This window comes from Podarcis cretensis (genome assembly GCF_951804945.1).
Source record: "Podarcis cretensis genome assembly, chromosome: 5".
In the NCBI taxonomy this organism is placed as follows: domain Eukaryota; kingdom Metazoa; phylum Chordata; class Lepidosauria; order Squamata; family Lacertidae; genus Podarcis; species Podarcis cretensis.
The window spans coordinates 65,647,893-65,674,613 of NC_137174.1; the positions used below are offsets into that span (position 1 = coordinate 65,647,893).

At 45.1% G+C, this 26,721-nt stretch overlaps 2 protein-coding genes across 2 annotated transcripts in view; one reads left to right on the top strand and one right to left on the bottom strand.

Annotated features, from left to right (window-relative positions):
• The window catches only part of WDR53 (WD repeat domain 53), a 374,347-nt gene that overhangs the window by 179,800 nt on the left and 167,826 nt on the right, over positions 1–26,721 (top strand). The window lies entirely within an intron of this gene.
• Positions 1,844–25,395, bottom strand: TF (transferrin). Its single transcript, XM_079977264.1, has 17 exons — positions 25,260–25,395; positions 23,439–23,608; positions 22,650–22,761; positions 21,490–21,684; positions 20,264–20,399; positions 17,664–17,719; positions 16,546–16,718; positions 12,921–13,098; positions 12,292–12,443; positions 10,013–10,103; positions 8,991–9,032; positions 7,418–7,582; positions 6,144–6,300; positions 5,052–5,116; positions 3,555–3,739; positions 3,019–3,202; positions 1,844–2,086 (listed from the first exon to the last, which is right to left on the bottom strand). The coding sequence occupies exons 1-17, from the start codon at positions 25,300–25,302 to the stop codon at positions 2,046–2,048; spliced, it is 2,145 nt and encodes a 714-aa protein (XP_079833390.1). The 5' UTR covers positions 25,303–25,395; the 3' UTR covers positions 1,844–2,045.

Consider the following 26,721-nt stretch of genomic DNA (forward strand, 5'->3'; position numbering starts at 1 on the left):
CTAATCTTTTCTTAAATTGCAAGAATAAGTAATGGGGACGCGGGTGGCGCTGTGGGTAAAACCTCAGCGCCTAGGACTTGCCGATCGTCAGGTCGGCGGTTCAAATCCCCGCGGCGGGGTGCACTCCCGTTGCTCAGTCCCAGCGCCTGCCAACCTAGCAGTTGGAAAGCACCCCCGGGTGCAAGTAGATAAATAGGGACCGCTTACTAGCGGGAAGGTAAATGGCATTTCCGTGTGCTGCGCTGGCTCGCCAGATGCAGCTTGTCACGCTGGCCACGTGACCCGGAAGTGTCTGTGGACAGCGCTGGCTCCCGGCCTATAGAGTGAGATGAGCGCACAACCCTAGAGTCGGACACGACTGGCCCGTATGGGCAGGGGTACCTTTACCTTTACCTTTATATCTTTCTCAAATGTTTTAGCACACAGATCAGTTTGAATAATCTTGTGAATAGTGATGTTGGAATTTAAGACTCTTTAAAGTTTCAATTTCAGGCACATCAAAATCTCACTTTGCATCCCTTTTCCTTTTGCAAATTTTATCACCAGTTCCTTCAGGTCAACTGCTAATGCTTGGGCATGTTCAGTTGATATAGTTGCCAAGCCAACTAGTCCCTTTTTGCAACATTGTTGAACATATATAAGTTTTTGTAAGTTTGAACTTTGTCAGAAGGATCCTTAGAGCAACAGAAACGTTAGGCATATTATCCAGGCACACTTCCTCTTCTCCTGCTGCTTTTCCCTGGGGGAAACCGTTCTTTAGCGCTCAATTATAACAAACAGCAATACAGAAATTTCCCAGTTGACATTTGTTCTGGTCTGTTGCTAAAGAGCAGGTTTTCCCTCGGAAAGGAGCAGGGCAAGGAGAAAACTGCGTGGAACCATACCCAGAAAGTGTGGGTCAGGCAGAGAACAGTTTTCTAGGCATGGCACAGGCAGAAGTATGGATGAGCCCTAAGAGGTGGGGGCTGAAACCCTGGAGAGCCACTTCCAGTCAAACCAGACAATACTGAGCCAGATTTAATGGTCATACTGGGATAAGGCAGCTTCCTATATTCCTACAAGCCCCCCCCCCCCCGCCATATCCTTTTTTAGATAGTCCAGCTCTGATAATGTGCTGTCTTTACATGGCTTGGTTTGTTTTGCAGATTGACTCACATCCTTGAGCCACATACTTTTAGTTCTTGCTTAGTGCTTGTGCCACAGTTGGCGCTTGTATAAGGATGATCTGCCTTGGCTTGGTAACCTGTATTGCTTGGTAGTAGGTGATTTGTAAACAAGTGGAGTAGCTGTACTGTGTGGGCTCTATTTTGGATGCACAAACTCCACACACAAGCACCATCCTCTTGGCTTTGTAGAGCCCATCTCCCAAAGCACTGCTTGAGTACATGAACTGTTTTCTTGCAGGAATTAACAGGCCCAGGGTTGAGGTAGGTAACTGTGAGAGACAAGACAAATAGGAACTCTTTGCTTTGTTTCTTCCAACTTTGCAAATCAGCGTTGTAATATAAACCATCTATAAATTGTTTCATGCGAACTAGAAACGAACCTATTCCTATATGCTGGTGTAGTGTTGAATCTTTATTGGCCTGAGTCAAAACCAAACTGGAGCAACTCCCAAAGCAAATCAACAACAGCAATTCCCTGATGGAATATAAGGGGAAAAATATATTTATTGCAGTGGGTCTTCTTATGTTCTTAGGGGTGGAGAATGTGTGGCCCTCCAATATGCTTCAGCCGCAGCCACCGTAGCTGGTAGATTTGAATAATGGACATTGTGACCAGCAGGCTGTATGTTCCCTAGCCCTGCCCTAAAGGAATCAGTAATCATAGCCAACAGGATGAATTAGCTTGTGAGAGTTACTTTTATTTATTTATTTGCACTAGTGACACCAAGGAGTTAAAAAGCCATACAAAGAGAAGCTTGAACACACTTTGTTGTGATGTTAAGGAGAAAAGAAACAGTTGGACAGATCCCCAAGTTAAGGCAAGAAAGAATGGTGCTTCCAATGCTACTCATTCATTACAAGGAGCTGCTTTTCATCACATTAGACATCATGATGGTGGAAGTTGCAGACCTTAAGGAGTTCTGTAACATAAAAACAGAAAGAAAAGAAGAGAAATAAAAAGGAAAGTTTAAGATCAGCACACCAAAACAGACAAACTCTGGCAATGTTTCATAATGCCCTAGAAACCATTTTACTCTCATGGAAATTTGTCTAAGACTTAGGAGCTAAAGCCTCAGGTAATATCACATCTTGAATATGGGTATGGACTCTCTCAAAGGTCTGTTTTGTGCAGACTAATGAAGGAAAGGGAGCATGAACAGTGTAGCTAGCTAATAACATTATATTTCATTCAGTTTTCCTATCCAGAATATTGGGAACAGGATGATTGCATAACTTCTATAGGACTGAAAAAACTACATCTGCTTTGCAAAATTGTTATAGAATATAGTGGAGCACACATGTTTAAAAATTCACAACAAAAGTGCACAAGCCAAAAGTGTGTGGGGGAGGGACAACAACTTATAGTTTATGAAACTGCCTTTTTAAAAGGTCATGTAGCATTGGTCCTTACTGATATTTACTTTTTGCCACTCACTTAAAATGCCCTTTAACCTAGACTCCCCCAACCTGGTACCATCCAGATGTTCTGGACTGCAGCTCTCAAGTGTCCCAGACGGCATGACTGATGGTCAGAAATGATAGCAGCTATAGTCCAAACCTTCTGGAGGGCACCAAATCAGGGAAGGCTGCTTTAAAAGAAAAGATGTAGAACAGAGGCGTGAAACCTGTGGTCCTTCAGATGTTGCTGGACCATAGCTCTGAGCATCCCTGACCATTGATCATGTTGGTGGGACTGATGGGATTTGTACTCCAACAACATCTGGAAAGCCTTGATAAGGAAAAATATAATGCTTCCTCTTCGGCTATAAGAGAGTACTGTCTAGACTGCAACTGAAATCCAGGTTTTGCCTGAAGCTGACTGGTGTCATTCATCCCAGTGTATAATTGATACCTGAAGGTGAGAATTTCTTGAATCCACCAATAGCAGTCAGATATTGCTCGCCAAGATAAGCAGCGGCGGTCTTTTCTTTTGTGCTAACTAAGCACTGAGTGCCATCTTTGAACAAGCTATCTTTGGTTTCAGATTGGAACATTTGGAAATCCTCTTTTCTTGATCCACTGTTTCCAAAAAAAGCCTGTAATTAAGGAAGAAAAGCAGGATTCAGTTAGCTGTCATGTTAAAGTTTTGGTCACCCACTTTTTGGTAAAAGGTTGTGGTGATCACATGCCATCCAAATGGTGCGTCAAACATTTCACAGTTGTTCTCTTCCTACTGAGCGCTCCTTAATGATTAAACTGTTCATACACTTCCCTTGATTGCTTCTGGGTGTCTTTTGTACAAAAAATTTTGTCCAACTGTGGCTACCTCTACAGAAGTGGTGTGATTTATTTACATACTATTTTTAAAAGCTATCAAAAGCCAACAGATTTATTGTGAGTTGTGATCTGGGAAGTCCCCTTAAAAAAAAAACAAAAAAAAAACCTCACCTGTTGGTCAAGTAACACACGACGGACAGCCTCTGCTTTCCCAGGTGCTGCAACTACTCCATGAGTAGGAACTGTGGCCAGACCACATCTTACATAGTCATTAACTGGACAGCGATCACCATTAGGTTTCAGAAGTTCAAAATCGTCAGCCATCTTGTTCCCTACCCAAGCAGGTTTGTTTTCTCCTGGGAGGAAAAAAGAATGTTAAAGATCATAAAGCTTTTATTGTTCTATTCAGGGATCTGTCAAGTGAGCACTCACCAGGTGACCCTGTCCCTGATGTTACATACCCCACCAACACCTACAGGTGGATGCAAATGGCTACACAGGGGAAGAAGACTTTATATACAGTATTTTGGTGTCTGCATGTAGTACTGGAACTTGCTTCTTTAAGAGGAATGGTTTAGCAGTGGCACAGCCTAAGGGGATATATTTTTATGTAACTTCCATGAGAATTGTGACAAGTGAAAGCAACTGAGTTTACCTGCTCCTTCCCCCCCCCCCCTTTTCTTTACAGCTTGTAAAAGCAGAGTTTAGTTTATTGTATGCAAAGAAATTTTGTAAAAAGGAGGAGGAGGAGAGCATCCAACAGCTGTCATTGCCCTTGTCTGTTGCAATATGCAGGCTTCCTTGTAACTGGGAGCTCGGATCATGCAGGGTCCCCAGTCTCATGCAAGCCACCATATAATACAACAGTATGTGCAATGCTTCCCTCTGTAGGCAATCATGTAAATTCACAGGTGTCAATCGTGCAAAGGTGGCAGACCATGAGTTGTCAGGGGCTGAGCCAACAAGAACAGCCACACTCTCTTTTGTGGAGTGCTTGGGTGGAGGACAATGGGTATGGAACTTCCAGTCCAAAGACCAAGTGCACCTCTCCCAACAACCTCTGTCTAGCCCTTGGGACTCTTTACAGGCCATGCCTTTCTCTGCACCATCAAGTGCTTTTGCCTGGCTAGAACATAACCTACTGTACACTTTGGCTTTGTCTTCTGTTAGGTCTGGCATTACACCACCACTGGCATTACCACTCTGGAAGTGGTTGGCAATCTGATAAAAAAAAAGATGTTTCCATCTAGCAGTAAGGATTCACAATCATAGTGAACTTTGGCTCAGCATAATATTACATATAAATTTAACATCCAAATGAGGACTTTGTTCCTTTCAATTTGAATACAGTTTAGCCATCAGGGGGCAAATTAAATTGCTTCAGATTTCACATTTCCATGAGCCAGCAGTTAGCCATCATCAGCGTAACTCATGCAGAATTTCCCCTTCTTTTCAATGGACTTGCTAATTGACTTGCTGTTTAGATGCTATTCTGCTTGGATCCCCCTTGTGAGCAGGGGACATTTATGGGCATGTAGCGATGGGGGAAATAGACATCCATTTCTCTATAAAACCTGGGGCCGCTTCGTGAAATTTGTGTTAGGTTAATCAACAGGAGTAGGGCTCCTTGCGCATCCTGCTTAGGCCTGGCATGAACCTTCCACATACCTTCTGTGTTCTCCTGGACTGTGGTGTGTTTAACAAAGGCTACATCTCCTGCCTCAATCAGACACCTAGAAAATACAATTAAAAGAAAAATGTTGGTGTAGCATTTGTCAATTCCTTCAAACCAGACTGCTGAAATGAATTTGAATATTTCCAGTTATGTTCAAATGGATTCAGAATTTGCAATGAGAAGTGAAAGACCAATTAATCACAGATGATAATTTGATGAGATGCTGTGAACTGAAAAGAGTTGTGGCCAGTTCAGTGTAATGTTGAAATCACGGCAATATGCTGGCAACCAGATTTTTTTTCTTCTTCTATTTACCTGGATTTATATTTAATAGCCATGTCAAAAGTACAGATTAATATGTTTTACTTGAAGTGGGGGAAATGCTATTTGTGCTGATTTGTTCCACCCACTAGGTGGAGCAGTGATTTCATTTGAGACAGAAGTCAAAACATCTTAGTTTGAAACTTGCTTTCAATATCCAGGTTTTGACATGGAATATGTGAGCTTGTTGTTTGCAATTCAGTACCCACAAAGTGATTGCTTCTAGGCTCCACATACCTGAGATAAAGGGGGGATCCTAAGTAGAGCTTTGCCCTGCTAATTTTAAAATTAATACTAACAAGGCTTATATCCTGCATAGGATTTTGAATCCTGGGAATTCATGAAAATGTTCTTTAAAAACAACAGCAATAATAATCAGTGCTTTTTTTCTGGATGGACGCAGGGGGATGCATACCCCTAAACATTTTGTGAATCTTTGTACTTTTGTCCATTTACTGTATTTATTTTTCCTGATTTGAACTATAAAATGGTGATTTTCTTGAGTCTAAATGAGAGTCCCCCCTAAACATTTTTATAGGGGAAAAAAGCACTGATAATAATAATAATAATAATAATAATAATAATAATAATAAGTAACAGGAGGAGGAAACTGGGCCTGAGGGGGCATCTGATGGACTAATAAAGACAAAATACTGAATGGCTCGTTGCTGCAGTTGCTTAAGATTTCTCTTTGAAAAACTCATGGGTACATTCCTCTATCATCTCCTGAATAAGAGTTTGTTTTTAATATCCAAGTTACCTACCGGAAAGCACCACTGTAGCCGAAGTATATCTCATTGCTGTTAGCTTTGCACTTGTACTTGTCAGCGAGGGCCCCTCCAGTACCAGTGCCCTTGCACAGCTTGCAGAGTGGACTGTTAGGTGGTGATCCTGGAGCACAGCCTTCACTGAAGAATGTACCTGACAGGAGAACATGGAATAGTCACTCGGAATTCTTCTGTATCTGTTCTTGTAAGATGGTCACATATCATATTTGCAGTGAAATATTTGCACACAAAAAAGGATTGCTATTTGGAATGCCCAATAGAATAGAGGAAAGCGGATACCCCCCACCATCTTCTTAAAATTTCAGTCTTGTTGGCTGGCAGGCTAGCTATCTTATTTTAAAAGTATCCCACCCATCCCAAAAATATTTCGGTTGCATCCAAATGTAGTCATTTAGAGTAGATTGACTGAAATCAAGGTAGGACCTAAGTCAACCATGGTTTCAATGAGTCAGCTCTAGAAATGACTGTGTCACGACCTAACATATCCCCCCCCCCATGTGATGGTTTATCAGCCATCTGGATTACCACCATAGACTAAAGAAACATTGCCAGCCAATCCAAGGGTATTCTCCAAAAGGCAGTGCCATACATTTGTACTCAGCCATTCTTAAGCAGGCGACTGGAATGGCAGATTCTCAGCACTCTATCCTGGCCAGATATCACAAGATGCACACCCCGCACATTTCAGCAATGTGGTAAGTGTTGGGAAACATTTTTTATTAAATAGTATTATAGCAGTGTTGCGCTTACAGTGCTATATTTTACTGCAACTAAAACAAAATAGCCAAGAAAGTGCTGGGCTGGGCAGAACAATGCAAAGCACTGGCTAACTGTGCTGCAGGAAATAGTGAGGTTGGACAGAGTAGAAGTGTCTATCTCCTAGTCCTTCCCAGCTCCTCCAATGTTGCTGGTTAGGGTGTTCTGCCATGTAAAGCCCTGCCCTTTTAAAAGGACAACAGCAGCACCAAACAGTGGCATGCAGTGAATTTTTTCGTAGGGGAACAGTTAGGGCCAGAAGTGTGAGCTTGCAAAGGTTATGGGGTGGGGGTGATGTCACACATGTGAGCATCGCACCTCCCTCCCTAAGCCGGGCAGAAGCTTCCCAGGCTTTGGAAAGGAGGCACCAGGTTTCTGACACATAATGTATAGGGTGAGATGGCTTGTTTACATATTTAAACAAATAACCACTTTTGGCTCCGAAGGGGAGTCATGTGCAAAGTAGTTAAATAAGTGAACATGAGGTCACTCACTAATATTGAAGTTTCCAATGTTCTCCTGGTAAAGCAAGCCCATGGGGATGTTATAGCCAGCAGTCCTATCAACACCAGTATGGCAGGATTTCTTTCCTCTCATTGTCTTCCAGTTGAATCCAGTATCAGCTTTCTTGACAACAGCAACAGCAGTGTAGCCCTTTACTGGAGACAGGAAAGGAAAAGGGGAAGAAAAATCTCAAATAAGACCTCAAATCAAATGAGACCCTAATTAATGGAGGGAGGGAGCCAAGTTGGCCCATGAAAGCTTGTAATTCTCTCACATGCTGAATGAATGAGTGGGTAGGGTCTTGACTACCTCTCTATTGTTGTGTCCTTATTTGGAAAATAGGCATAAGTCAGAAGAATGCTTTGCTCATAGATCAGTTTGAAAACTGGGTTCTCTGTCCTGGCTCCCGCTTTCAGATGAAAAACCCAGACTCTCGGCTTAGGAAATCCTGAAAGTTTTATTAAATAAATCAGCTGCATCTCTGCTTCACTCAGGGTTCAGGTTACAAAGCTCAATGGGTACACGGGCAGAGTCCAGGATGCATGACCAGGCGTGATTAAATGACAAGAGGGAGAATTGTGTAAGCTCACCTTGAGCTCCTTGGAAGAGAGGTGGGTTATAAATGTAATAAAAAAAGGAGCTAAAACATTGTCCCAACACAATTGATGCACCCCTCCTGCTCTACTTATGAAGGAGCAGAGTGTGCTCCATCACTAATGAGGTTCCTGTCCCAAGCAAGAAGACTGAGCAGAGAATGGGTCTGCTCTGCTCATGCCTGCATTGATAGCGATGTATCTTCAGCAACAACGTGGTCCAACCTTCTGACTGTCCCTCTACCACCAGCCTGGCCAGGTCTGCTCAGCCACCAGGGGAAACTCTTTCCCAGGAGACAGGGGTGGGGGTGGGTCTGGTTTGGCTGGCTTCTCAGGAGGTGGGGTGGCACCTGCCTCTGTTGGCTCCCCCTCCCCTTCTGAGCTATCTGACGACCAGGGCCAGGACCCTTATCCTTGACACTGCTTGAGCTGTCTCTACGTAAGGTAAAAAAAGCTAAAGGTAAAGGACCCCTGGACCTGGTCCAGTCAATGGTAACTATGGGGTGTGGCGCTCATCTCACTTCAAGCCAAGAGAGCTTTCCGGGTCATGTGACTTGCATGACTAAACCGCTTCTGGCACAACACTGTGATGAGTGCCAGAGTGCACAGAAACACCATTAACCTTCTGGCCACAGCATTACCTATTTATCTACTTGCACTTGTATGCTTCCAAACTGCTAGGTTGGCAGAAGCTGGGACACAACAACAGGAGCTCCCTCCATTGCACGGATTTGAACCGCCGACCTTCCGATCGGCACTGTCTCTACCTACACCCTTCATGGAATTGTCATCCTCTACCTCTCCTGACACATCCTGTCCCATCTTGCCAGGAACCATGGAGACCATCTTTGCCAATAGTACTGGATTTGAAAGAGTTTTAAAGCTGGCAAGGGTAAGATATAGATTTAACAAATGAACAAAAGCTTTAAATCCTAGGTTTACTATGGCTGTAAGTCCCAGAGTTACCCACCTGTTGTCTCTGTTTCTGGATGGGCACATGCGGCAGGGTCAGCTACAAAGAGAATGAGAAAGAGGTTCTAGACATAATATTCCAAGACAAAGAGTTGTATCCAAAGTAGCACTAATGAAGTCATTCTGCCAGCACAAGGATTTCTGCTCCCCCCGTCCTTTCCCCCTTAAACCTTTGGGGCAAATCTGGGGAGGATGCAGGGTTCATGTGTGGTGGTGAGTGGGGGGAAGAAAATGAGGGGGAGTTCTGTTGTGCAAACAGAAATCTTGATGGGACACGCTAATTGAATGCCGCCCCAAACCCACCCAGTTTTTGCAATGCCACAACAGCAATGGGAGTAAAGCCATTTGTGGTCACAGACCTGAGGGACAAACACCAAATGCTTCCTGACAACTTATAATAAAAGTGAATCACATGCAGAGCATTGCTTGGCACACCTTCACAGTGATGTGCTCTCATCTGAAGTGACAATATGCTTGCCCGTAAAGGTAAAGGGACCCCTGACCATTAGGCCCAGTCGTGACCAACTCTGGGGTTGCGGTGCTCATCTCGCTTTACTGGCCGAGGGAGCCAGTGTACAGCTTCTGGGTCATGTGGCCAGCATGACTGAGCTGCTTCTGGCGAACCAGAGCAGCGCACGGAAACGCCGTTTACCTTCCCGCCACAGCGGTACCTATTTATCCACTTGCACTTTGACATGCTTTTGAACTGCTAGGTTGGCAGGTGCAGGAACCAAGCAACGGGAGCTCACCCCATTGCGGGGATTCGAACTGCTGACCTTCTGATCGGCAAGCCCTAGGCTCTGTAGTTTAACCCACAGCGCCACCCGCGTCCCTATGCTTGCCCATAGGTAGGTATAGTAAACACAATGCAAAATTGGTGTAAAACTTTGAGCATGTGGGTCAAAATCCCCATTGGGCCCCTTGCAGAACTGCAATGAAGGTCTATCAGAAGTTATTTCCAGATGTGTGCTTGTGATAGTGTGGGCTGTATTGAGTCAAACTGCCATTTTCCATACTTACAGTAAACTTCAGCCATCACTGGCACCAAACCGCACATCCCGGCAGTGTAGACAAACCCTCCATCCAAGCTTATGGCATCAGCCTCATCTTTCTGCAAAGAACATCAGATATGCTAATAGCAAACACATTCTCCACATGAGAAATATTTTATATAGCCAAGACAACATCATCCATGCATGAAAGAGTGCATCGGAAAATGTGCATTGGGTTTGAAGCAAATTTGTTGCTCAGGGGCATTATTCAGTCATTGCTATTTATTGCAATGTACCTGCTTTCTTTGGAGAGGGATTATGAAGGTGTGCTTTTATTGCACAAAGAGCACTGACAGTGGTACCTTGGAAGTCGAACAGAATCCGTTCCGGAAGTCCATTCAACTTTCAAAACATTCAGAAACCAAGGCGCAGCTTCTGATTGGCTGCAGTTAGTTCCTGCAGCCAATCAGAAGCTGCAGAATTCACATCCGACATTCAGGTTCCAAAGAACGTTCGAAATCTGGAATGATCACTGCCGGTTTTCGATTGTTCGGAAGCCAAAACATTCGACTCCCAAAGCGTTTGAAAACCAAGGTATGAATGTACGGGTATCTACTCAAATGTGTAAGAGATCCATATACAAATGTAACAATCTGGACATAACTAGTATTAGAGAAAATCCTCTTCTTTTTGCTTGCACTTTCCCAGTCAAATTGTTAAGCCTGTAAAAGGCTTAAGCCACAAAACAGTAGCCCTGCATGTAGCTATACATGAGGCATGAAAGCCTTCCTCAACCTGACACTTTCCATATATTTTGGACTACCAACTATGCTGGCTGGAAAACATCTAGAGATCACCAGATTGATTGACCTTTCTAAAATTTAACCTCCATGTTGCATAATAGGAAGCATGTTTAAAATCTTGTAATTCGAATTCAAGTTTTGCAGCTTGACATAATTTCTAAGCCTTCCAGGCACTGAGTCTGGAAGCTGAGAAATAAATACACATTGTGAAATTAACACTATATAAAACTTCTTTGGCTGCAGTCTTGCTCACAGGTTAGTGAGCTCTGACTAGAAAGAATGGAGAAGACTCAGAAGCTAGTTTCCTCCAAACGTTTCAATGTGTCTGAGCACAGAATGCACACGGTTAGTATCGTCCACACCAACATTTAAAGTACTCTCACAGCCCTTTAGGAAAGGGAAGGCAGTAAATGACTCTTGAGCTCCTTGGGAGAAGAAGTGGGGAAATAGAATAATGCAGTACCCAATAAGATGCCCTCCAGATGCTAGACTACAACCTCCATCAGACCCAGACAGGATGGCAAATGGGAAGAGATCGTGGGAGTTGTAGTCCAACAACACCCAGAGCTTACTATATTGGATATCCCTAAGATTCATAGGTGAAAAATAAGATAGTGTTCTGAGTGGGCAGGGGTCATTCTGCATGATTCCCCGAGTCCCTTCCAATTCATCTGTGGAGGTAGAATGTGTAAGAGCAATCTTGCCAAACTGGTTCCTTTATTAAGGTAATGACTTTGGTTGGCGAGTTAAGTACAATGATCAGCATAACCAAAGAGGTTTCCCTGTGCTATAGAACAGGGGTCGGCAACCTAAGGCCCATGGGCCACAAGCGGCCCACGGGGGTCTTTAACCAGCCCCCGAGCTGCCCCCAAACCGAGCCGCCCACTCAGTGAGTCCCCGTGCACTGCACTAAACTGGCACAGCGTGGGGACTCATTTCTGCAGTGCCAGAAATCGCATCTGCGCAAACACCGGAAATGGTGGGTGCGCGCACTCATGCATGCGCACGATCCAGCCCACAGAGGGATCTCCACTGGAGTGAACCGGCCCAGGCAAGGTAAACCTTGCCAACCCCTGCTATAGAACAAATGGGTGGGACTTCCCGCTTCATATGAAGATATTTTAATTTATGAGAGATTTTTCTTAACTATCTCATTTATATTTAACTACCTGTGGCCTTTTAGACATGGGCAGGATGTTTTTAATGCATTTCTCTTTCCTCTTGGCTTTAATATCTCTATGTGAGGTTTATTGTATGTCCGTTTATTTGGTTGTAAGTCGCTTGCTGCCCTGGGCAAGATAAAGCAACTAGCAAATTTAATAAATAATTTTTAGAAAACTACAGTTCTCAATATTCTTGGGGTGTGTGAGGAAACGTGCTTTAAATGCATGATGTGTACACAGCCTCAGAAGCAAAACCGCACCGGATGGAGGCAATGAAACCCAAGTGAGGACTCACAGTGGCAAGGTACAAGGGAAAGGGGTGTGCCGCTCAAAGCACTTACTAAGATCTTGATGATGCAGTCGTCAGGAGTTTCTGCCACAGCACACTCTATGGAGCCTCCACTCACTCCACTCCATGAGTCGCACTTTGTTTGTTCAGCCTTGCCCACTGCGCACCACCTGATCCTCCCTTCGGTATCAGGGGAAGGTCTGTCTAAAGGATCAGAAAGGAGAAACTCAGGAGTTCTGATGCCTCATCGTGCTGCAAATTAAGTGCTGGTAGAGAGAAGTGCTGGTGACTTCATTAAGGGGCTCTGGACAGCTGCCCCAAAGTCCAACCCTAACTGGCACCAGTGCTGTTACATGTGCCAGAGTGTAGAGAATACCAGCAGAGATACCTCTTACCTACTGTGGGGACCTGAACCTCTAGTGGCAGAGCTGGATCCAGGAACACCGCCCCCCCCCCCAAAAAAAAATGCATTTGATCCCATCCAGGACAGGCAATGGCTCAACTTACCAGATCTGAGAACCACTCACCCACAGAGCCTTTGTCTGGTCAGGATTCAGACTCAGTTTATTAAGCTAATCTAGCCTGCCACTGCATCCAGACATCAGTCCCAGATGATACAGAGAAATAGAGTTGGGTACCACCAGTGTACTGATGGTCCATGGCAGCTGATCTCCTGCATACCTTTTCTGATAGCCCGAATAGCACCACAGTACTGGGAGCCCAGGTAGAGTTGAGAATCCATTAACTCAGGTACACGAAGAAGACTGACAGCAGAATCCTTGAATAGAAGGTCTTTGGTAGGACCTTCAGGAGAACCAAAAAGTTTGCATCCAGATTGTGGGTTCTGGGAAGCCAGCTCCTAAAATAGGAGAATAAATATTCATTGAAGAGTGAGAAAAGGTAAGAAGAAAACATGAAGTCAGATGGAGTGCATAGAAGAGTTTTGAAAACTCATGGTATATGCATCACCACTGCCAACCCTGCCAAAAGCAGGTCAATTCCACCTCTCTCCATCCCTTTTATTTTCCAGTGGACACCTTCAACATTCCATTGGTTCACCTGCCCTCAACTTAACTGCTTGACTTGCATAGTCTACCTGACTTCCACTTCCTTTTTGGGGGTCTAATGAAGAAACAACAAAGAAATGCAGGACTGTAGTGTAATTATTATTATTATTATCATCATCATCATCATCATCATCATCATCATTTTACCCCGCCCCATATTTTTACCCCAGCCACTCTGGGCAGCTCCCAACAGAGGACTAAAAACAGAACAAAACTTCAAACATTAAAAACTTCCCTAAAAAGGGCTGCCTTCAGATGTCTTCTAAAAGTCAGATAGTTGTTTATTTCCTTTACATCTGATGGGAGGGCGTTCCACAGGGTGGGCGCCACTACCAAGAAGGCCCTCTGCCTGGTTCCTTGTAACCTCACTTCTCGCAGTGAGGGAACCGCCAGAAGGCCCTCAGCGTTTGGTTCTCGGTGTCCAGGCTGAATGACAGGGATGGAGAAGCTCCTTCAGATATACTGGACCGAGGCCGTTTAGGGCTTTAAACGCACCAACACTTTGAATTGTGCTTGGAAACGTACTAGGAGCCAACATAGATCTATAAGGACTGGTGTAATATGGTCTCAGCAGCCACTCCCAGTCACCAGTCTAACTGCCGCATTCTGGATTAGTTGTAGTTTCCGGGTTATCTTCAAAGGTAGCTCCATGCAGAGTGCATTGCAGTAGTCCAAGCGAGAGATAACTAGAGCATGCACCACTCTGGCAAGGCAGTCTGCGGGCAGGTAGGGTCTTAGCCTGCATACCAAATGGAGCTGGTAAACAGCTGCCCTGGACACAGAATTGACCTGCACCTCCATGGACAGCTGTGAGTCCAAAATGACTCCCAGGCTGCACACCTGGTCTTTCAGGGGCACAGTTACCCCATTCAGGAGCAGGGTGTCCTCCACACCTGGTTGCCCCCTGTCCTCCCCAAAACAGTACTTCTGTCTTGTCAGGATTCAACCTCAACCTGTTAGCCGCCATCCATCCTCCAACCACCTCCAGGCACTCACACAAGACCTTCACCGCCTTCACTGGTTCTGATTTGAAAGAGAGGTAGAGCTGGGTATCATCTACATACTGATGAACACCCTGCCCAAACCGCCTGATGATCTCTCCCAGCAGCTTCATATAGATATTAAAAAGCATGGGGGAGAGGACGGAAGCCTGAGGCACCCCATAAGTGGGGGCCTGAACACTCATCCCCCAACCCACTTTCTGGACATGACCCAGGAGGAAGCAGCAGAACCACTGTATAACAGTGCCCCCAGCTACCAGCTCCTCTAGACAGTCCAGAAGGATGTCACGGTCAATTGTATCAAAGGCCGCTGAGAGATCCAGCAGAACTAGGAAACAGCTTTCATCTTTGTCCCTAGCCTGTCGGAGATCATCAACCAGCACGACCAAGGCAGTTTCAGTTCCATGGTGAGGCCTGAATCCCGACTGGAAGGGATTCAAATGGTCCGCATCCTCCAGGCGTGTCTAGAGTTGTTCAGCAACCACGTGCTCAATCACCTTGCCCAAGAATTGAAAATTTGAGAATGGACAATAGTTGACCATATTGGCCAGGTCCAAATATTTTTTTTAAGAAGCGGTTTAATAACTGCCTCTTTCAGCGGGTCTGGGAAGCTCCCTCACAGAGGGAAGCATTATCCACCCCACAGAACCCATCACCCAGCCCTTCCCAGCTCACTTTTATTAGCCAGGATGGGCAAGGATCAAGGAGACAGGTGGTTGGTTTCACTCGTCCAAGCAGCCTGTCCACATCCTCGGAGGTAACAGATTGGAATTGATCCCATGCAACTTGACTAGCCAGGAATCTAGCACTTTCCCACCCCAGCCCTGCTCCCACAGTGGAGTCTACCTCTTCCCAAATCTGAGCGACTTTATCTGCAAAAAACTTCATCTTGGGGTCCTTACCAGGCCCCGATGGTGCAGGTGGTTCTGTTAAATTGTGAACCACCTGAAAGAGTCTCCTACTGCTGTTTTCTGCATATGCAACAGAGGCAATGAAGAAAGTCCTCTTCGCTGTCGCTATTGCCACTTGGTAGGCTCGACATTGAGCTCCAACCTGTGTCAGGTCTGATTCAGAATGAGTTTTCTGCCACCTGCACTCTAGCCTCTCAGTGATTGTTTCATCACCCTCAGCTCCAGGGGAAACCACGGGCTGTCCGGGCTCCATGCAATCGGAGAGGGCGCTTCGGAGCCAGACAGTCGATAGCCCTGATTAACTCCGCATTTCAGCGGGCCACCAGGGAATCAGCTGAAAGGCCATCAACATGGGATAAAATATCCCCTACCACTCTCTGAAAACCATTTGGATACATTAAATGGTGGGGGCAGACCATCCAAATAGGTCCTACCTCTCTGCAGGGGGTTAGGGTCGCAGAGAAGTCCAGTTGCACCAGGAAGTGATCCGACTATGGCACTTCTTTTGTTTCGCTTTTATTGTCAGTTCACCCACATTCATAGAGGTAAACACCAGCTCTAAGGCATGTCCATGACTATGAGTTGGGCCAAACTTATTCAGGGACAGCCCCATGGAGGCCATGCTTTCCACGAAGTCCCGAGTGGCCCCTTGTAAGGTCGTGTCAGCATGGATGCTAAAATCCCCTAGGACAACCAAACTAGGTGTCTCCAGGAGAACATCCGCCACAACCTGAAGCAGCTTGGCCAGGGACAAGTTGCTCTATATACTTCAGATTTCTAGGACCTCAACATTTCATAAGTCCTGAAGCAGGCTTGTTTGTGTATGCTTCCATTATTATGGGTTGTAGTCAACTAAGTCCAACCCACTGCAATTAATGAACTGAAGTTAGTCCTGTCCATTCATTTCAGTGGGTCTATAGAGAGTAGGAGTAGCATTTAATATCACTCTATGTGTGTGCATTACTTAATTTACAAACTTGCATGCTTGGAAGTCCCCCATAGGTCTTATAAATCTTATGTGCAGTTGTTTTAACTGTGTGTTGTTGTTTTTAAGTGGCCACTATATTGTAAATATAGAGAGCCAGTGTGGTGTAGTGATTAAGAGGGGTAGTCTCGTAATCTGGGGAACCGGGTTCGTGTCTCCGCTCCTCCACATGCAGCTGCTGGGTGACCTTGGGCCAGTCACACTTCTTTGAAGTCTCTCAGCCCCACTCACCTCACAGAGTGTTTGTTTTGGGGGAGGAAGGGAAAGGAGAATGTTAGCTGCTTTGAGACTCCTTATGAAATACATACATACACACACATACATACATACATACATACATACCATTGCTTTGGAGAGGACCGTCCAGATCTCATCTGCCCGACTGTCGGTACTCCGTGCTACCACAGCATGAGCAGGGACTCTAGCCAGAGAACACTCTTTATACTTCTCAATAGGCTTCCTACTGCCATCATCACAGAGCAGCTCATACTGGTTCCTTTCTTCTGGACTGAGGGCTATGAAAAATGATAGCAAGATTTAAATCCAGGTATGTAAGATAGGTTCCACCCTGAAATGCTAGAATACCAAAGCTGAGAAATGAGAAGCCCATAGACTCATAGAATGATAGAGATGGAAGGGACCACGAGGGCTATCAAGTCCAAGCCCCTGCAGTGCAGGAATCTTTTGCTCAACGTGAGGCTTGAACCTACAAATCTGAAATTAAGAGTTTTGTGATGTCTAATAATGAAAAACAATGAAGGTGAAACTCTACAATTACAGGATACTGATTCCACCTGTATATACTGAGAGTCCATCCAGGTTTACAGTGGTTACAATTTCCTGCAGGAAAGCATTGTAGTTCAACGGTGGAGTACATGTTTTGCAGGCAAAAGGTTTCAGGTTCAATCTCCAGTATTTCTGGGTAAGGCTGGGACAGAATCCTTCCTGAAACTCTGGACAGCTACCGGCAGTCAGTGTACAACACTGAAATAGTAGTTTGGCTAGGCATAAGGCAGATCTTTCAATGTTCCTTCCAAGGAATACTCAAGTGGTTACTGTACTACATCTCTGTAAGATAGAGTGTTTGATCTTAGGATATAATAAATGAAGTCAACCAGGTGCTGGAATGGCCTAATTGCATGACCTTTTCACAAATGAAGTTGTGTATTTTTTGGCACTTGTGGAAAAAGCTGAACCATACAGGTTTCTGCACATATCGTCAGCCTTTATAGAACCAACTCAGTCCATGGAACTCAGCACAAACTCACTCAAAAATGTGAATTCCGTCTGCGCAGAGGGATGAGCTCTACTAGGAACTTTGGGGCAGGTTGTGTGTTGCCTTCCAGATTTTGTGGATCACAGTCCCCAGCATCCCTGACCTTCAGGCAGTGATGGCAGGGGCCTGATGGGAGCTGGAGTCTAACAACATGTAAAGTGCTAAACTTGCCCTCTGTCCTTACCTAGTACAGTTGTGTCTTTCAGAAAGGCCACATCTCCAGCTCCATCCTTCAGACATCTAGAAGAACAAGCAGAGGAAGAAATATTAGAACAACTGAAGTTTTGGGTCCTTACACCAACCTTCTGCGTGTTAAAAGAAGCAGAAAGGAATTACAGATCCTGAGCATACAAAGTACTATTCTTTATTTTCTTCAGCGCCAACATAACGCAGAAGTGATACAGTCCATAAGTGAAGAAATTAAAAATCATAATACACAGATAAAACATGGACGGTTTCAGGAACGACCAAGCACAGGAAATCGGTTCCACTTCCGAGTGGGACCAGGTTGCGCTCGGGCCACCAGGTCTCACCCCCGCCTCAGCGTGGTGCGGGGTAGCGTTCTGCGTCACACTGAGGGTGACCCGGCCATGCCATTTGCCAGGCGCCCAATCAGGGCGCTGTGGGGGCATGGCCAGGGCCAATTTAAACTCTGGAAGCTCCTCTTTCAGCCTCTCACCGCGGATCTCCTGCCCTCCCACCCACTTTTAGGTAGGGTCCCTGGCCTTCCTATGGACTTCGGTTGGTTGCCGTTGAGGGGCCTGGTAGGACTTTTTCCACTTGGCAGATTGGCACCAGCCACTTGGTTTTCACCTACCTCATAACAATCGTCATAATTTTGTACGGTTTGGTGATTAGGCATTGGAATAGCAATGTGGGGGGGAGGGGAGGTGCGGCCATCACCTGCCCCTCCATGCACAAGGGTATTCCGTTAAAGGAATCCGGGGGTGTGGATCTTGTCCAAAGCCCGGGGAGGGGCTAGGGCCATGTCACGACCCCAGTAAGAACCCAGGGGGGCTTGAGTCGATCCTCATTGGCAGGGCTCCCCCTACTGGTGGTTTACCCTTCCAGACTTCCTGCAAGGTGGGCAGGAGTCAGATATAGTCTGTTGATGCCAATGCCTAAGCCAATACCGCTCACATTCTGTAACCAATAAAGTTGTGGCCTAAATTTTGTCCATTAACAGTAACCTAAATTCCATGTCCTTGTGTCTTTACTCTCCTAGGGGTGGCTTGGGGGTCTTGAAGCGCAAATGAGTAGTAAGAGTGTGGAAGAATAGGTAAAGCGAGGCTTGGATAGTTCCAGAAAAACTTTCTTCCGGAAAGGAAAGACTTATCATGAGGGAACAGAGAGGAAATCAGACATTGCAAGTTGAGTGTTCCAAAACAGGAATCATAGCAAAAACTCACAATATAAACAACAAAGAGTCAGGTAGTACTTTAAAGGCTAACAAATGTAGTATGATTTAAGCTTTTGTGGGCTTTATGATCTGGAATTGTAGTCATCAAAAGCTTATGTCACAATGAGTGTGCAGTTCTTAGGGTGCCACAAGTTTTTTTTATCATGTTTTCTGCAACTGATTGAAATGACTACTTCACTGGAAATTGACAATAAAAATTCATTTTTCCATAACTGGTGGTAGAACTTTACATTGCCATGTAGAGACATTTAACCAGTTTCTTGCTACCCACGGTAACCAGAAAATACAAGACTTTGAGGACATTTTAATGCTTGCCACATAGTTGTGTGCCACAGAAACTACTGGGAGACTTCCACACACTCAGTCGTTTGTGCATTTATTGTGCAAAAATAAATAATCTCCATCTCTTTCTGCACTTCTGCAATGATTTGCAGATGCATCCACACACAGAAGAGCAATGTTGCTATTGTGACAGCAGTAAAGTATAAATGTCACATGTTCTGAAAATGTTACTGACATCTGTTGAATATAATTTCCTGTCCATGCTTGCACCATTATGTGAAACTTTGTTTTCCTTCATTATTAAAAAATGTCTTTACTTATGTGGAAAATGGCAGCTAAGCTAGCCCACCCGCAGCTATGTCTAGCTGTTTCGGAAACATTCTGGTTTGTTTTTCACTGTTAGGAGAGTGGATTGTTTTTATTCCTTTGTAGAGTTCCACCTCTCCTGCTCTGGAGTGTACATCTGGCTAAAGTTTTGTTTTTAACCCTAAAAGACATGTTGACGAGGTTTTGATTTTTGTCAAGATCATGGCTAGGGGAGAAAGTGTTAAAATTCAAATCCCCATGTACTACAGTCCTGAAACACACTCCCTCTTCCATGGGCCTAGCAAGGAAGAAGAAGAAGAAGCAGCAGCAGCAGCAGCAGCAGCCCTGGCATAATTGCTAACTACCATTTAAAACTGAGAGTTTCCAGGAAGCTGAAGGCATCACCTGTGTATAGGCAGCCTCTCATCTGATGCAGGGTAGAGAATCCACTGCACAACAGAAGCATGTCTAGCTCTACTTGTATGTTTCTAAATAAACCAGATATTACAAAAATACCCCATCTCTGCCAAAAGAAGGTATCGATGCTCTTAGGATCTCTTGCTGTTCAAGGAAATGGGGAGTGTACCATCAGTCCTTTGATTGTCCAGAAAGGCTCTCAGGTTGCATGTTTCCAGTGTTAGGTTCAAAAATTGTGTTCGGCATTTCAGAACAAACCCCTCCTTTTCCTATTTTGGTTATAAAGCACCTGAATTTCCTAGGGCTATGACACCCCCCCACAAAAAAAAGAAACCAAATGGAAAATGCATGTTACTTACTGGAAAGCCCCTGAATACCCAGCGTAGGGGTCGTTCCGGCTGCATTTTTCATCACCTTTTCCAGCACAAAGGCGGCACAGATTTGGCTCGTTTTTGCAACCTGGGACACAGGAGGCTGAGAAAAACTTGGCTACAGCTGTAAAAGAAGACCACACAGGCAAGGCATTGGCAGGTCCCTTCTTCTAAATAGCATTCACCTATTAGTTTGTATCAGGGATGGGTCAGCCACACAAACGTCTCAGTCATGGCCTTAGAATGCCAATTATTGTCAAGGACAGCACTCGCCTCTTGGTAGAAAGCAGGTGGAACACAAAGTCCAAGGAGTCTCTGTGACAGGGGTGATGAACCTTGGGCCTTCCAGATGCTGCTAAACTCCCATCATCCCTGACCATTGGCCGTGCTTGCTTGGGCTGAGGGAAGTTGTAGTTCAGCCACATCTGGAGGGCTAAAGGTTCTCCAACCCTGTTCTGTGATGTCCCAGAAAACAAATCTCAGACCATATGCAGTTTCAGCAACTGCAGAGGCATACAACTTGTGACAGACATCCCAGAAGCTTCTGCAATGTTATCTCTGCAAGGTAGGGCTGGGAAAACCTCTTTCAGTCAAGGACCACATCCTGTCTCAGCTTGTCTTCTGGGGGCCATGTGCCAAAACAAAAGGTGGGTGTGGCCTAAACAAAACAGGAGTTAGCCTCCTCTAGCCTCTCTTATGCACGCACACACAAATTCACACAAGCACACACATACACAGGATACCAGGACACACTTCTCAGATCATGCTCTGCAGCCACTTGGGTAAATAAAATGTGTTGCGTTAACCCTGGATTTTATACCAGGTACCTATGAAGTGTGGCTATATGTAAAACATGTGCTGGGTCACCATTCCACTTTAGTAAAGGGCAGAATGCCAAAATTCCCAGAGGGTGTACACCAGGGATGGAGAACCTGAGGCCTGGTCGCTGAATGCGGCCCTCTCTATCAGGACACTCCTCAGGCCACCACCACCCTGACCAGCCCTGCTCTGCACCCTGTGAGTGCTTTTCCTTGGCTAGAATGTGTCTCTGAACTATGATAACACCTCTTGTTTCTCTGAATGGAGGATGGAAAGAAATCTCTGACTTCTGTGTGGCTGGAAAGTAATCTATTCAACAAAGGTCAGGTGAACCTTCCTGCCCGTTCTCGCTCCTTCCACATCAATCTTGTGGCTTTCATTACTCTGCTTCTTACCTTTTTCTATAGGTTCTGTTTCTGCTCCAGCCCATTCTATAAGACCAAGATTCAACAACAGCCCCACTGGCATAACCCAGCCTGCAGATCTGCCCAAGCCAGTGTGGCAAGATTTCTTCCCTCGGAGCTCAGCAAGTGACCGAACGGTATTTTTCTTCACAACGGCCACAGCGTAGTAACTGGTAACAGATTCTCCTGGCAGGGAGAAAGAGAGAGGGCATATTGTGACCTGTGCGGCAATGAAGAATAATAGAATTGTAGAGTTGGAAGGGTTCAACCCCCTGCAATGCAGGAATCTCAACTAACGCATCCATGGCAGATGACCATCCAGCCTCTGCTGACAAACCTCCAAGGAAGGAGAGTCCACCACAATCCGAGGGAGTCCGTTCCACTGCTGAACAGCTCTTACTGTCAGAAAGTTCTTCCTGAAGAACTTTCCTACTTCTTCCCTAGGATGGAGGCCTTTTCCTAATAACTCTTGTCTACTAAGTTTAAGAACAGCTAACCAGAGTGTATTATTACAGGATATGGCTTGCAAATTCAGCAAAACTGCATACAAAAATCTGTATGTTAGGAGAAATGCACTCAAGAAGCTTGATGAACTTTCATGAGGACTTAAAAAAAAAATCTAATCTGATGCAGAAATGTGGAGAGCTGAATTTAATAATGGAAAAATGAGAAACTGGGAGAAATCCAAACTGACATGTTCTTCCACTCCTAGCACTAGAGAGTCAGTGTGGTGTAGTGGTTAGAGCGATGGAATAAGATCTGGGAGAGTCCACCACAAACCAAGGGAGTCCGTTCCACTGTTGAACAGGTCTTACTGTCAGAAAGTTCTTCCTGGTGTTTAGTCAGATTCTCCTTTCTTGTAACTTGAAGCCACTTGGCTCCAGGCCTACACTCCATGGGCATGTAAGGCCTGCTCCAGAAGCACTCTCAGATGAACCTGATGGGTCTCTAACCTCTAACTCAGAAGACTCCGTTGCAGTAGGCCCAGGAAGCTCTGGGGCTTCTCCACTCCTCTGGGAGTGGGCTTTAAGCAGGCTTGGCTTTAAGAAAAGCAGCATATTGCAGCAACACCTGAACCCTGACCCCAGCTTGGGCCTTGCCACAACACAGAGCACAACAGAATTCTCAAAATCAGCCCTGTTGAAATTTACCTCCTGTACTTGTGCCATAAACTTCAGATACAACCGGCTTCAAGTTATACGGGGCCAAGCCTGCATCATAAATGAGACCACCATCCAGGCTGACAGCATCTGCCTCGGAGGCCTGAAAACACATAAGAGTAGACAAATGGGAAGAAGAAAACACAAATGGGAAGAAGTGACAGGAATGAAAGGAGCTAGAAAGACTATTATACCACTCAGTGACGGATGGACCCCCAATTTAACTGAGCTCTCTTCTCTTTTTTCACAGTGCCAGAGTCAGAAAGGAGGTATAGAGCAATCTTAAACTGATAATTTAGCCCAGGGGATCAAGAAGGGACTTCCTTTAGTGTTCTAGTTGCCTGGGACTTTGCTTTAGGTTGCCACTAGGCCAATATTTTGTTTTAACCTCTTTGGATCTATGGCCCCATAATAAAGCGATTACTGTTTTAACCACTAAAACCATTTTCTGGCAAATAACCCATACTGGAGTCTGAAAAGGAAGTATACAGGCAAAGACTGTTTTACCATTGATTCCTCCTAGGTTCCATGACCCCAGGGATTCTGCCAGCCACTTCTGTGATCAGTCAGAACTTTCCAAGGTCTGTCCCTAGTCCACCCAGTTCTGTCTCATGGGCCGCTCCTAGCTCCTGCTTTTGACCCTAACCAGGGAACTAGGATCTTTGAAATAAACTATTTTCTGCAGAGTTGACAGACCCACCAGCAAAGTTTGGTTTGTCTTGCACACCGAATTCAGGGAAGTCCCCCAGTGTTTGGGTCCAGCTTCCACTAATCACTTACCGCAATGGCACTGATGCAGTCATGGGGACTGCTCTTCTTCACACAGCTGAATTGTGGGAAAGATGCAGGTTGCTGGGAGGTACTTAAGCATTCCTGCAGTCTTTGACACTTGTTCTGCTCAGCCGTTGATGTTGTACACCATCTTACCCCGGACGTTGCAAAACACAATGCTGTGAAGAAAACGAAGGAGGGGAAGTGTTGTGATATCATGGGCCATGAACGATGATAACGCTGCCTTGTCTGAAGTCCACCTCCCCAGATGTATGGGATTTTCTTCCCATCTGTGCCATTGTCTAATACTAGGATCAGGGTAGGAAGATTTGCTCACCAACCTTCCCTAGCCAGATGTTTTGCACGGCATTATTCATCAGGCCCAGTCAACATGGCCACTGGTCAGAGATGATGGGAGCTGTAGCCCATATCATCTGTTAGGTACCACGTTGTGGAAGGCTGTATTAAACTAACCTTGACTATCAAGGTAGAATCCTGAAGATCTGGAACTGCTCCTAGATGCCTACATAAGGTATACATCCTTGAATTGCTGTTTCCTTGTTGTCCATGTAAATGAGATTTTCTCAAAGCAGCGTGTTTTTCAGTGCATCTCTACCGATTCTGTCCATCAGAACTCTGTTGCTTAACCTACACACAAGAGCCTCAATCCAGGTCTTGCACTGCATCACACTGAGCAGTCACATACTGGCCCCAAGACAAAGACTCAGCTGTTTAGAGGAATGCAACACTCTTCGTTTAGTCTGATGTTGTAGTACTTAAGGGCAATGAATTATTTCAGTCCGTGGTAGCTGAGATTTTTATTCAGCCTGTGATGAATGCCAGCTGTGCTGTCACAAGTCAAGCCAGAGCTATCACATTTTTATCGAAAGAGTCTGGAGAGATTGCTTCCACACTCTCAGCCACACATGCTCAAGCAGCTATAAGCTGCGTATGTGATAAAAGGGAACCACACAGGGTGAAGGCATCCTCCTTTACTTGACCCTTTGCTGATTTAAGTTTGCTGGTTAACTTTTCTAGTAAGGCAATTTCGCACGCAGTCATCCCAAGACATGTTCATGCTTCAGGAATAAAATCCTGCTACCACCAAAACCTGGACACATATTAAACACCAGGGGAAGATTCCCTTATGTACTGAAAGTAATGTGCTAGGGAGAGAGGTTCATTGGGAGCACATAATGGGAGGTGAATGGGTAAAGAACACATCCATCCATCCCTACCCCCACAGCACCAATCCTAACTGTTGCTTCCTCCCAACACCAGACGCTTTAATTGCACTCATGCAATTAACACAGCCCTATTCATTGTAGCTTAATTCCAGTTGATTTGAGTCTAGCCCTAATTAGAAGAAGGGCAATAGCTCAGTGGTAGGGCACTTGCTCTGCACACAATGTTCAATCCCTGAGAATCCTGGGAAAGAATTCTGGGAGCAGTGGTCACTTAAGGGTGCTGGGTATTGCAGCTTTGTGAAAAAGAAACCGCAGCTCCCAGGATCCTTTGTGGTGAAGACGTGTGTTGGATGTGCTTTAGATGCACATCCAACAGGGCTCTTGGACTGAGACCTCAACAAAAGGCAGGAACTGCTGCAAACCAGTGAGGCTTTCTGCCATCCCAAACTAGGACTTTGCTGTTTTCCATAAGGAAAATATTTGAAAGGCTTGCAACCCTATTTCTTAAAAGGCAAGGAATGGCAGAAATTAAAGCGGCATGATTTTTAAAGGATTGCCATTGTCTGAGCACAGACTCTAATTCCACCTTGCAGCCTTGAAGTGCCTTTGACTTGTCTCTTTCTGCAAGCCTGCATTCACTTACCCAGAAGCCCAGTGAACAGCGCAGCTTGGAGAGCAAGCTTCATGTTGTCTTCTTCCTGGAGGCTTTGAGAGAGGTGTCTATCACAGACTGCTCCCACGGCGTCTGTGAGGCTTTTGACTCAGCAGCCTTGCCTTTTTATAGAGAGAGTGGACTCTGCAGTGTTAGCAGAAGCAGTGACCCAACTGTGTTTGTCTGTCCTTGTTTCCCAATAGCTCCTGCTCCTCCCTCCTCCCTCCATTTGCAGGAAGAATGTCACTTTGGCACGGGATTCATATGGACAGCAAGAGGACTTGAGAGGCTTCACATGGGAAATCCCCGTGTCATTTTAATTCTTCCTGGACCTGAAGTACAGTTAAATTGGCAGGAACACCTTGCCTGTTCCTTCACCACCATTGTCGCAAAGGCAAACCACAGAACAGCCTGTTTGAGGCGGCTCTGAATTTAGGCTATTTGTGTAACAACCCTACTCCATTGACATTAATGTGTGTTATGCCATTGATTTCTTTCAAAATAAAATTGTTACCTAAATCATATACCTGCCACTGATTTAAAAAGCATTTGAAACGAAGGACTTTTAAGGAACTGCTTAATAACCAATAGAGAATGAAAAGTAGTTTTAGGATTTAATTTTGGAAAGCATCTGAGAAAGAAACTCCCTATTTAGTCAAGCTTGTTTTTATTTCCATTCATTTATGTTCTGTTTTACAGTTTCTCTCACTATACTAAATAAGGTGAGGTACATAATAAAACGGAGGAGATGAAATGTGAACAAACTACCGAAGCCTGGATACTTCTCATCCCCTAGTTCAGGTTAGGTAATTTGCTACTTTAGGATTATTATTATTAATTACATTTGTTAATTGTTTTATCTTGCCCAAGGCAACCCAAAAGACACAGAGATAAATTAAAACCAAGAGGTGATCCTGCCTGGAGAGAGCATTCTACAAACAGGGAGTCACCACAGAAAAGGCCTGTTCTCTTTTTGCCACCCTCCGGACGATTGCAGGGTCCGAGTCAGTTCATACGAAAAGAGGCAGTCCTTGAGGTATTGGGGTCCTGAGCCATTTAAGGCTTTATAGGTTCTGCGGTTCTGATCCCCCTTTTTCCCTTGCTACCTTTTCACCCTCTTTCAGTTCAGGTGGTCTAGTTCCAAGAGATGAAAGGGGAAGTGTGAAAGAGCATCACTTGTGCAGCTTCCTCCTTCAGCTCTATGTACCTTTCAGTGCGTGAGTTACAACTCTCACCATCTCATGACAAAAGGGGCAATGAGTGTGGCTCAGAGACTGTGAGTGTCAGGGAAGTCTTCCTCAAAGGCACAGTTGCACCCAAGAGTGCTATGTTGATGATTCCAAGTAAGTTTTGTCCCTTCTGAGTTCCAGCATGTCCCCCGTGCTATTTAACACCCACATGAAATAATTGTGTGGGGTCACCTGGGGTTTTGAGGTTCAGTGACTTCAATATA